Raw genomic sequence first — 12,847 nt, 5'->3', positions numbered from 1 at the left:
ACTAAGTGGTGCGTGCTCTCAGCTCACTGCAACCTCTGCCTCCTGGGTTCAAGCAATTCTCGTGCCTTAGCCTCCTGAGTAGCTGTGATTACAGTTGTGCCTCGCCACACCGGGCTAATTTTTGTATTTTTAGTAGAGATGGGGTTTCACCGTGTTGGCCAGGCTGGTCTCGAACTCCCGAGCTCAGATGATCCGCTCACTTCTGCCTCCCAAAGTGCTAGGATTACAGGCATGAGCCACCACACCTAGCCAATTTACAGGTTATTGATCAGAGTTTAAGTCCAGTTTTACTTGTCCGGATATAGAGTTTACCTGGATAAAGATAAATTAGGCAATATGATGGGCTAGTGAGTCAAGTTCTTTAGGTCTGTCCCTTGTTGAAAGGTATTACAGTGCAAAGGAAATGTGAATTTTACTCTTGTGCCTTTAGGAGTCCCATGTCTTATTTTACGCTGTCTTTGAGACCCTTTTTAGTGGAGTAAAGTGATTATCAGAGGAAACTTTTTATCCCACTCTAGAGCCTGGGAACGTGCTCCAGGGAACAGAGTAGTAATTTATACAGGTGAGGTATAGTAACATCATGGCGTGGTGTATGAATGGCTCTTATGGAGAGGTAGGATGGTTGAGTGTGAAACACACTGGGTGTCCAGTGCTCATTCAAGTCCTTATTGATATTATTATTATTTTCTTTATCATCGTGGTTATTATTGGAATTGGAAGTTTCTTTCTGAGACCCTGAATAGGTTTATGACTACCTCCTTTTGAAGTTTTTGAAGTAACATGTTATAAAGTGGTTATATGCTCTTGGAAAAAATTATTATGTAAAATTGCACTCGAGTGCTAGCACTTGAGGTATTAAGTGACCAGCTGCCCCTGTACAAAAATGAAAAACAACTCATTTTGGAAACCTCTTATCTGAGTCTATGAATCATAACAGAAAATAAGAAAAATGCATGGTTTTAAGTTTGACTTTTGCGGGGGTACTGCATTTATTGAATTTGATTTTAAAATGCAAAAATAGTCTTCATAAAACATTTCCATGTGTAATCTAGTTAAGCTAATCGTGGAAAAAGTTTCTGAATTCTCTACTTTTCTAAAGCATCAGAAGTCTTAAAAATGATTTTAATGAAAATATACAAATTTTCTACTAGGATACTTGCATAATTTCATATATATCGCCCAAAATGTTTATTCTTGTCTGGTTTTTACATACATACACAAAATTTTTGATTTTCTTTCACTAGGAGGTGGAGCTTAATTCCCCTCCCGTGAGTGTGGGCTGGACTTAGTGACTCCCTTCATGAGTAGAGTATGGACAGGGAAAAATAGTAACTTAAAAGTTACTCTGTAACTTAACAGTGGAGAAACCTGGTAGACACCACCTTAAACCAAGTGACCAAGGCTAACATCATCAGTGGTGAGTCATGTTGACATCGTCATGTTGACATCGTCGTGCTGACCTCCCCACTATGGTACGATATGAAGGACGCTTCACTTCAGTGGTATTTTTCCCCAAAATCTGTAAGCCCAGTCTCATCATGAGAAAACACCAAGATGTGCAAATGAAGGACATTTTAGAAAATACCTGACAAGTATTCCTCAAACACGTCAAGGAAAGACTGGGAAACCGTCACAGAACGGAGGAGGCTAAGGAAACACAGCAAGTCATTGTAACATGGATAGTGGGTTGGGTCCTGGAACAGAAAAAGGGCATAAGTGGCAAAGCTGGAAAAATATGAATGAAGTCTCTAGTTAAGTGTTGTACTAGTGTTAATTTTGCACTTTCGATAAATTTGCCATGTTTTGTGAAATGTTGCTGTTAGGGAAACTGGATGAAGGATGTAAAGGAACTCTGAGAAATGTCTTTGCTGTTTTTGTGTAAATCTGAAGTCATTTCAAAATTGAAAGTTAAAAAGTTCAGTTGTGGATGAAGAACAAATACATTTTTTTCTTATGGTTCATGTGGATGGGTGGAATATCAAAATAACCAAGTTTAGTAACATTCTACAAGTAAAACTTCTCTTTTTTTCATTGCAGACTCCATACAATTTGTAAGTTGTGTGTGTAAGTTGTGTGTTTTTCTGTTAGGTTGTGGTTCCCTCCCCCCCCCCCCCCCCCCCCCCCCAAGAGATGAGATCCCACTGTGTTGCCCAGGCTGGAATGCAGAGGCTGTTCACGGGTACCATAGTGTCCTACAGCCTTCAACTCCTGGGCTCAAGCAATACTCCTGCCTACTTTTTTTAAAGTTACTAATTTATTTACAGTTCCTGTAAGTCTTAATGTTCATAAGCATTTTATTGCTATATTACTGAAGAAATAAATGTCTCCAGAAGGCTCATGCCTTTTTGTTGTTTTATTTTTAGAGATTCTGTGTGCTGAGCATTGTACTTCTAAGATAAACAGTAAAGTTGTCATGGGGTTTTTTTACCATGAGAGATGGAAGTGGTGGTGTTGATGACTTTTCTGTCCTGAAGATTTATTGTAAACTTTCAGTTATAAAAACAGGAATCTGTAGGCAAAGTCTAAATCTTACATATTTACAGGTCTTGTTAGTTTGTCAATTTACTTTCAAAGCACATGGATCATTAATATTTATAGGTTCATACCTGGCAATGGTGTTTGTGAAGCACCAACCCATAAACCCATCTCTCTCTTCCTCAGTGTTATTAGGTGATTTTTTTTTATATAACTAAATACCTTGAGAGTCATCACCAGCAGTTTCGGAGTAGAATATAGAATTAAGACACTATAATCTTTAGAACTGTATGTTAGTCATAGTTTTTAGATACCGTTAGGCTGTTTTAAGGTGAAGGCATGTATCTTCCAACTCATGTTTCCCACTGATTGTTACATGGACCTGAAATGAGTCAGATGACGATGTGGATCCTTAAAACTATTGCAATCTAGAAAACATGTTGCTATTTACCCCTGACTCAGTTACTCAGACAATTTTGTTGTCATTGTGTTGTTTATTTGTTTAATTCTATATAATGCTAAAAATATACGGATTTTTTAAGAAGCACTTTACAGATTTATTCTTAAATAGTACCTGCAATTTGACCCGGCGCGGTGGCTCACGCCTGTAATCCCAGCACTTTGGGAGGCCGAAGAGGGCGGATCATGAGGTCAGGAGATTGAGACCATCCTGGCTAACACGGTGAAACCCTGTCTCTACTAAAAATACAGAAAATTAGCAGGGCGAGGTGGCAGGCGCCTGCAGTCCCAGCTACTCGGAGGCTGAGGCAGGAGAATGGCATGAACCTGGGAGGCGGAGCTTGCAGTGAGCTGAGATTGCGCTGCGGCACTCCAGCCTGGGCAACAGAGCAAGACTCCATCTCAAAAAAAAAAAAGAAAGAAAAGAAAAAATGGTACCTGCAATTTTAATTGTGTTTAAAGTATTCTTAGTCTCTTCATTGGCACCCTATTGCACAGTTTTCCTCTTGTAATAATATTAAGACTCACTCTCTGGACCTCTGTGACTCCCTGGTTCCTAAAAATGTAGGCCCCTGTTCCTTGGCATAGGCACATGAGGCCATGCCCAGCCTGCCTCTCTCCTGAGCATCCCAAGTGCCTCCTGTCCCGAAATGAGCATGCGCTCCCCTCGCTCTTCCTGTCCTTTGTGCCTTCGTGGATTGTCCCGTCTGCTTCCTGTCTCTCTCCCTGCTACGTGCCCCTTCCCACCACCTGTCCTAGAATGCCCTTTACTTCTGGTCTGGATGGCAGTCCCTGGACATTTACCCGTCAGTCTGTCCTCTTAGCACTTATTAATTCACCCTCCATCATAGAATTTTCTGCACTTTATTGTCGTTTGTGTGGTTTGTCTCTCTTCATTGAGACTCAATGATAGAAGGACATTCAAGTGTACAAGTCCACATATGAATGTAAAAGGTCATCCACACATAACACTGCCTTCTCCCTTTTTCTCCACCTCCTGTCACCCATCCCACAGCACTGACTACAAAACTTAGATAGGGCTTGCTTAAGGGTGACTCTAGTACAAAAATACCTGTCCCCACATTATTCAGTATCTCACTTTGTTATAAAGCTTTAATTTCATCAGTACACTATAATTTGTATTCAAAACATCATTGTTCCTGGAATAGTAAAGGGCCAGCAGTTATGCACACGAGTCTGTTTAGTGTTTTAGCACTGACATGGGGCTTGACTTGTGGGCAGGAAGGGTCTTAAGCATGTTGGACTTAAGTATGATAAAATCAGATAAAAAGCATTTTAACTGGTAGGAACAACGAACTGCCGCTAACAAGACACTGTTACTTTCTCACGTAAGAAAATATGCATAATATCTGGGGCACTTCGAAGGCCCTTGATCAGTGGTGGTATTAGGTGTTGCTAAAATCAGCATTCTCAGGGCCATAATCATGAGCGTTTCTGAGGCTGGTCCTGGGAGTCTAACCAAGAAAGGAAATGTTACTTCCAGATAAAGGTAAATCCCAGATTCTATGTACCCAAAACAAATTTATGCATACATTTTCGTACCAAATTATTTTTGAGTTCAAGACTGCCCATACTATGTTGAGAGGTCTATTTGTTGTTCTTTCTAGTCGACATAACTCCTGAGACTGTTAATAGTGGAAGAGTGGAGAATCTGTTCAAAAATGTTTGAAAACTGAGACTATTTTAGGAACTCCTTGAGGCTTGTGCAGTGGGGAAAAAGGTCCCTTTTATGATGCGTATTTCATACTCTCATTGTTTACCACTTCTAAGTTTAGAATGACAACATGTTTCGTATCAGGAGTTTTAATCCAAGGAGCTTTGAGAATAGCTTTTATTTTAGATGCTGATTTTTAAATACCAAAGAAAAGGTAACCATTACAATGGTATTTATCTAAAATGGTATGTCTAACTCTGAATTTTGCTTTTGTAAAGGGTCACTTTAGCTGATTATCCTACAAATGTCCCCTGAAAATAAGAGTTATCCATAATGGAATCTTTGCCTGAGAAATAACACAAACTTATCAGGTGGAAGTCATTTCACCCAAAGGTAGTTCTTGGCCACCTCTCTTAAAGTGAATTTTGGCCCATTAGTTTTTCTTGTGTTATCTCTGACTTTTGATACGGTTTTTTTGGAGCTTAGAACTATTTTTAAATTAACGTCGACCTTTTTTTTTCCAGCTGACTTCATACATCTAAAGGGTGTGTACTGTATATACTGTCACATAATGAGGAAATAAATACGTATTTGGACTTGTTTAAATAAAAAGTGACACATGTATAACTTGGAAAAAGGATACTCTTAAGGCCTAACAATTAGTGCTTGGAAGGATTTTTTTTTCCAAGGATTCTGTTTTTCTGGTGCCTTTGCTTTGTTTTTTAATGTGCTCTAAGATAGGAAGTGTGAGCTTTTAACTCAAAGCAGCAGGGACTTTTGTAGGTATCTGGACATACGCTATTACAATACAGGTTAATGCAAGAAAAAGCCTTTAAACATCATGGAAATTAAAGTCACTGTGAGAATTTTCCTTTTATGTGTGTGTGTCTGTCAAATCATTATTATTATTATTATTATTTTGAGACGGAGTCTCGCTCTGTCGCCCAGGCTGGAGTGCAGTGGCTGGATCTCAGCTCACTGCAAGCTCCGCCTCCCGGGTTTATGCTATTCTCCTGCCTCAGCCTCCCGAGTAGCTGGGACTGCAGACGCCCGCCACCTCGCCTGGCTAGTTTTCTGTATTTTTTAGTAGAGACGGGGTTTCACCGTGTTAGCCAGGATGGTCTCGACCTCCTGACCTCGTGATCCACCCGTCTCGGCCTCCCAAAGTGCTGGGATTACAGACTTGAGCCACCGCGCCCGGCCTATCTGTCAAATTATTGACTCAATTCTCGTATCAATTTCAAGGTGTATTCATAGCACATGATAGTTCCAAAATAAGGGCGGAAGGTGTGAAGTAATTTTACAGTGTGTTTCTAAAGAACCAAGAGTCTAATGACACTGGATACTTGATATCCAGGATGTTAATTAGAAACAGAGGGCTGATAATTCTTTGTTAAGTTTTAATAGCTAAGTCAGTAGTTTTCAGTAGAGCATGTTTGGTAAATATTTAGAAATATTTGCATGGGCTGGATTACTTTCTATAGTGTTTGCAGCTGTATTTTTCTGTAAAGCTTATAAATTTAGTGATATTCTAAATTTCTGTCTTTAGCACCACACTTGGCACAAGAAGTCACGACCCTTAGGAAGGTGAGGGTGTAGTTGAAGAGAGAAAAAGAAAAAGTACACGGCTTTATTTCATTTTAATGTTCTAAAAAGGAGAAGAGGCACTATTTCCGCTTTTTAAGATAATTAAGAGACTTTTTTTTTGAAGACCACTGAACTGGCATTTTAACCTGTGCTTTAAACCCATGGGAAGTCACAGTAAGAAATCATTAACTGTATCCTATTAAAATCCTTAAACAAGAGACCTGAACTGGTCTCATTGATTGAAATATCTTCTCTATTTCTGATTCAGTGTTTGTCCTCATGCTCTCCTGGGGCACTTCTGAGCAAGAGATGCCCAAATGTGTGCAGTGCTTGGCAGCTTTCTATGAGCAGCTGATCTAATACCATCAGCTAATTGTATTGAGAACCATAGCTTAGAGTATTTTCATTTGCTTTTTTAAAAACCCACTTATTTAATTAAGCAAGGGAGTAAAATTTTCTGACTTATTCCCAGTTCTCTGAGAAAGTAAAGCCACCAGTATTGACTGAATTTATCCTTTGGTGATCTAACTTATGCTAAATTGAATACCATCAAAACCAAATGTGTCTTTTGATGTGTAGCAAGTCATAATGTAGCAATGTAAAATATTTTTAGGGAGGATCATGTACAATCTGTAGGCATGAGAGAGTCTTTATACTTAATGTCTGTTTCAATTATCTACAGCTTTTTAAAAATCCTTCCCATGCATCTTCTTTGTGGGACGTCCCGTCTTTATTCCTTCTGATGCTGCCTTCCCCAAGCCTGCCCCAGTATAGAGAATCTGAACATATTTGTGCTGTGTGTTAATCTGTGAATGTTTCTCTTGTCAAAGTCTGGTAAGATTGTTACTGCTTTAGTGGCGTTTCATTCTAAGCAGAGTGAAATCTCTTGTACGTGTCACTAGGGTCAGAATGAAAATTTTACACGGGCAGAGAGACCGTGGAAGGATGATGGTTACAGAGGGAGAGTCATTGCAGGGAATTGTCATTTAAATTAAGTTTTAAAATTAAAACAGTTTCATGGTTTTGGTTTTTGAAGGCAGGGATTTTTAAAAATTCATCATTGATAGTAGGAGTTAAGTTATTTTTGGTGTGCCAGAAAATAATCAGTATTCTGAGTGAGGTCAGATACTGAAAACCCAACTTAATAGCAAGATTTCACCAAATCACATGATGATAGCAAAACGGTGATTTTACTATGCATGAGAATCCATGAAGTCATTGCCTTGCCGATCACCCCATCACAAAAAGAGGACTGATTTAAGGAATGCCATGGGGCAGGGGGACTCTCCTCGTCCCTTAAAAGAGACTGCCTGCAATTACCTCACCTGCCAGCTTTCCAGCAAGATAAATGGAAGCACTGTAGCTTGAAGGTGCCTTGGTGAGAATGAGATGCAGTAAGGTCTCTCTGTTCTTTACAGGCATCATAGATCTGATAGTACTTATAAAAGAAGAAGAGAGTTGGTGCCCTGCTGACTAAATTGTCCTCTAGAGGAGTATTAGTTACAGAGCTTCTTTGTTAACTAGGCTGAATACTTAAACCACTGTTGAACTTCTTTTATTAGCATGTTTTAAGATAGCTCTACATACAGATACCCTAACTATCTGCAGGGCGGGAATATTTCTGTATAATTTACATATAAAAGTTGCGTTGAGTGTGTAACAGTGATATAATAATTATATCTTTTTATTACTCTTCTGTTACACTGAGGTCTAGTGAGCACTGAAATTCTGATGACACGTGAACACAAAGAAAGCCACCGTTTTTATATTTTTCTCTTGATACTTCCTTGATCAGCTTGTTGAATAACAGAAATGTTTTTGATGCCTTTGCAGCCTGAGTCAAGCTCTCTTAATACCCATCTGAGTCACTTTTTCAACCATAATATGGAATGTTAAGGGAGAATGGGGACGAAACTTGTAGGTTGTGCAGAGAATTACAAGAACTTCAAAGTAAAATTTCAGATTTTATGATGAGAGATTTGCATAAAATTATTTAACTACAATAGATGATTTCTCAAAAATTAAATCTTATTTGTCCTTTCCATGTTTAACTTCATACATAGTATGGGATTTTATATCTAGTTATCTACCAGATTTTTTCTGTGGAGAAACATGAAAAGCCTATTTCCTGCCCAATGGCTGTTTGACTACCCCTTGATTATTAGTCATCACATGTGATGGGCACTGTCAGGGCCTGGACATGGACACCATCACCCATCCTGGGTTTTCATGATCCCTTCAAAAACAGTAAGATTATATGGAGTTGTCACTCAGTGTTTTTCTGAGGGATGTAGTAATGGAGTAAGTTCCTGTTCCTGTTAAAGCTTGTACCAGTCATGATGTATGATAAAGTTACTGTGCGGTTCAGCTGAGGCCTGTCCTAATTCCTGTTTTTTCCCCAAGGAATAGGCAAAGGCAATAGAGACGGTGTGAGTACACGTGGTTCTTTAAATCAGGGGTCAGCAAGCTTTTTCCATTAAGGGCCAGAGAGTTAATATTTTCAACTTTGCAGCCCCCATGGTCTCTGTCAAGACTTCTGTTGTTGAGCTCAGTAATCCAGTTAAATATAAAGTTTCACCAGCTGAGTATGTACAGAACCGTGCAGCTCACGTGCCCTGACATTTCTGCTAATCGTAAGGATTAGCGTAAATGTTTATATACCTTTGAACTCTAACAATCAGATGGAATTTACTTAATTTTATTTTGGATTTTTTCTGAGACTGGGTCTCACTGTGTCACCTGGGCTGGAGTGCGGTGGCTCCTCACAGGTACCCTTGTCGCTCACTGTAGCCTTGAACTCCTGGGCTCAAGCACTCCTCCTGCCTCAGCCTCCCGAGTAGCTGGGACCACAGGCTGCTCCACCACACCAGGCTTCCGTTTTGGAGATTTGATAAACTTTTTCTAGGAGTGCTGTTTTCAGTCTACTCTGTCCCTGTTCTGTTGTTCCCCATAAGCACAGTCATTGGACATTGAAGATTTTGTGGAATGAAGACGTTTTCTGTTTTACTTAGAAAGATGTTTTTCTTCTTAGCAGAAGACATTTTGTTTTTCCGTAGCATTTCTCTTTTTGATTAGGTTCTGTCAGCTATACTTCAGAATATGGTTTTTAAAGAGAAGTTAATTACATATTATAACAGATGATCAACAAATAAACTAAACTGTCCAGGGTACTAGGATCCTAATCCTGAGTTTGCTTCAGGGTGCCCCGAAGAGCTATAACCAGCTCTGCTTTCCCTTGCTTTTTTTCGTACTGGCTGGTCTAGGTTTACTCTTAGAATCTTAGCATCTTCTTCTACCAGATTCTAAAGCCCTATTCTCAGAAGTCCCAGTTGTAAGCAGTGAGGTAAAATTTAACATTGATAAAATTTAGAGGGTGGAGATCTATCAGGATTGAATATGCCTTGGAAACAGTAGCATACCCAGATATTTCTGATTCCATTCTATAGTACGTAGTCTTCAATTATCAGGACAAGTATCTTTGATGCTGTAACTCAGCCCTGAGAACTCACTGGCAGCTCGCTCGGTCGGTGATCTGGGAGTCCAGTCATTGCAGTGGGGATGCACCGAGCATCTGCTGATGGGGCCTCCATGGGAGCCGGGGAGCGGGGGCACACCAGTGATGCAGGCTGAAGTAAAGGCTTTGTCTGTGTCCCCTTCTGCTGACAGAGCTGAAGACAGTTTCTTCTTCCTCCTCTCTCATCTTCCTCTCTTCGTCTTTAGCACCTGCAGATCGTCCTCAGTAATGTAACCTTCAACAGTAATTTGGACTCTCTGAGCTTCCTTTTTTTTTGTATCTGTATCAATGGAGATTTTAATCACTGCCTCAGAGAGTACGGCGATAAAATATAGATGGCAATGGCAGTGTAAAATGGGTATTAAAAAGTAAGGTATAACATTAGGACCCATTTCTGCCAACAAAACTTCTAAGAGATTTATTTTCACAATACCGTAAATAAATACACACATTATTATCTTCTTTTAATGCCACTTTATTGTAAGAATTTCTCAGCCAGGCACAGTGGCTCATGCCAGTAATCCCAGCACTTTGGGAGGCCGCAGCAAGCAGATTGCCTGAGGTCAGGAGTTCGAGACCAGCCTGGCCAACATGATGAAACCCTGTCTCTACTAAAAATACAAAAATTAGCCAGGCGTGGTGGCAGGCACCTGTAATCCCAGCTACTCGGGAGACTGAGGCAGGAGAATTGCTTGAACCCAGGAGGCGGAGGTTGCAGTGAGCCAAGATCACACCACTGCACTCCAGCCTGGGTAACAAGAGTGAGACTTCATCACTATATATATATGTGTGTGTGTGTGTGTGTGTGTGTGTGTGTGTGTGTGTGTGTGTGTATTTCTCATCACAAAGTTTAGTTAAAATTGTGACTGCTATTACATTAGCATATCCTAGTTTGAAATTCACATAGTCCACCAATGTCAAATTCTGAAAAAAAGGACTCAAAGCCTGTAGTTTTTTACTTTATGATGTAATCATTTAAGAACCAGGCATTCCATTCCTATGGTAAGTCACCAGGCAGAGTGCCGTGTGTCTTGTGCGGCACTTTGAACAGGTCTAATGGACTCGGTGCTGACAGCTGAAGGGCAAACTGTATGAGGATGGTTTTATCAAAGAGAAGTACAACTGTACTCATTTTTTAGGAGAGAGGCAAGATCTTATTGGTTCAACTTACAAACGACCTCATTAAAATCTAATAAAAAGTGGCCATGCTTTGAATTTTGGGTTGTTACCCAGAAAACTTTCATCTCTGAAGGGGACATCATTATGATTATCAAGTCGTCTTTTGATGAGATATTCATCCAAACATGTCACTCTATAAATACATCTTTTCCTTTCTTAGGATCTGTCTGGCTCCATTGATGACCTCCCCACGGGAACGGAAGCAACTTTGAGCTCAGCAGTCAGTGCATCCGGGTCCACGAGCAGTCAAGGGGATCAGAGCAACCCGGCGCAGTCGCCTTTCTCCCCACATGCATCGCCTCATCTCTCCAGCATCCCGGGGGGCCCATCTCCCTCTCCTGTTGGCTCTCCTGTAGGAAGCAACCAGTCTCGATCTGGCCCAATCTCTCCTGCAAGTATCCCAGGTATTTACTTTCCTAATAATTATTGTTTTACTTTGTGATAAAGAGAGATCTCATGTTCATCAACAGCAACTCACCCATTTCATTACTTTACTATTCAAAAACCTAGTGGCCACATATTAAGAGTATAACTGAATTCTCACCAAGGCATACGAGAATCCCAGTTCCTGAAGATATTCAACAGGTGATTATAACTACCCCTTTAATAAAATGACCAATTACATTGTTATTTTCAATTTGCATATTTACCTTAACTTATGCCAGAAACAGGGTATTATTTATTCTCTTAGCATATGTTTTGTAATGATTCTGTTACATCAGATCTTCTGTTGATGAGTGCCACTAAAGTGAGATTGTTGGTGAGGATCGGCCTTATATTTTCATGGTTCTGTTTAATACTTGCCACAGCATTTACTTTCTACAACATTTCCACAGTCTATACTTACCAGTGTCTGATCACATCCAGGCAATGGTTGTTTCTGGAGCATGGTCGAGGCGTTCTTACTGATGCAAACTCGTGCCTTCTCTTTCACACAAGGAGCCTGTGTTCTGGTTAACTCCATGTTCAGTTATTTCACTTGTCTTGCATCACCTCTCTCTTCTGCTCCCTTTATTATGTTCTCAAGGCTATTTATTTATTTGGTTATTTATTTGTCAGTTACTTCATCCTCATCCAGCTTTCTTATATCAAACTTCATCCATTCAAGTCTATGACGCAACTAGCTTTCCTTTATCACCAAACCAGATAATGTGTTCTGTCCTTCCAAAATCGTGGGCATTAGTTTGTGCTTTTTAAATTTCACCTCTTTTATATTAAAAAAAAAAAAAGTATATTGTGGAATGTTTAGAATATTACACATATATATCTCTAAATAAAATAACATATACAGCACGCCAATTTGAAACATTAACTATCAAATAAACATTCATGAATTCACCATCTGGTTTAAGAATTAGAGTACCATAATGCCATTGTATCTACCTGTATATTTGTTCCTTATCTCAAGCTCTATACCTCTCCCTCACTTCAAATATCCTTTGAATCTTTTTTAAAATGTCGTTCTTTTGGTTTTTTGGTTTTGGGGGTTTTTTTCTAAGAATTTTATTACAAACATTCATAGATACATATATTGTTTTATTAAGTTTTTAGCTTTACAGAAATGTATTATATTTGGAATGACTATAATTTATCATCCAAGTTGAGACACTTTTGTGCATGCAAAGAGCTACTATTAACAATTACAGTAGGACAGCGGCATAAACCAGAAGGTCTTGGGCAAATCAGATAATATGGTCACCCCACTCACAGTGTATGCTAAAATTTGCTTTTTTTTAACTAAACGTTGTGTTTCTAAGATTCATCTGTAATTTGATATAGGTATACACTCAGTGCATTTTGATTAAAGCATTTCGATGTTATCTTTCTTTCAAAAATGTTTGTTTGACCTCACAGTGTTTGTAATAACCTGGACTTATCTGCTGCTTTTCACTTTTTAATGCTATGAATATGCTATAGTCTAGAATTTTTAACACAGTTTTTGGCATTGACATGGTTTG

At 39.4% G+C, this 12,847-nt stretch overlaps 1 protein-coding gene across 9 annotated transcripts in view; it reads left to right on the top strand.

Moving 5' to 3' along the window:
• ARID1B (AT-rich interaction domain 1B) overlaps nt 1-12,847 on the top strand; it is a 440,449-nt gene that overhangs the window by 299,434 nt on the left and 128,168 nt on the right. For all 9 annotated transcript variants that reach the window (XM_073022312.1, XM_073022309.1, XM_073022306.1 and 6 more), the window contains one exon: nt 11,050-11,293. In XM_073022312.1, coding sequence (XP_072878413.1) covers nt 11,050-11,293 — 244 coding nt within the window. The remainder of the gene's footprint in view (nt 1-11,049; nt 11,294-12,847) is intronic.

This window comes from Chlorocebus sabaeus, chromosome 13 (genome assembly GCF_047675955.1).
Source record: "Chlorocebus sabaeus isolate Y175 chromosome 13, mChlSab1.0.hap1, whole genome shotgun sequence".
Lineage (NCBI taxonomy): Eukaryota > Metazoa > Chordata > Mammalia > Primates > Cercopithecidae > Chlorocebus > Chlorocebus sabaeus.
The sequence above is the reverse complement of the archived record's forward strand: the minus strand, read 5'-3'. Positions and strand labels throughout refer to the sequence as shown.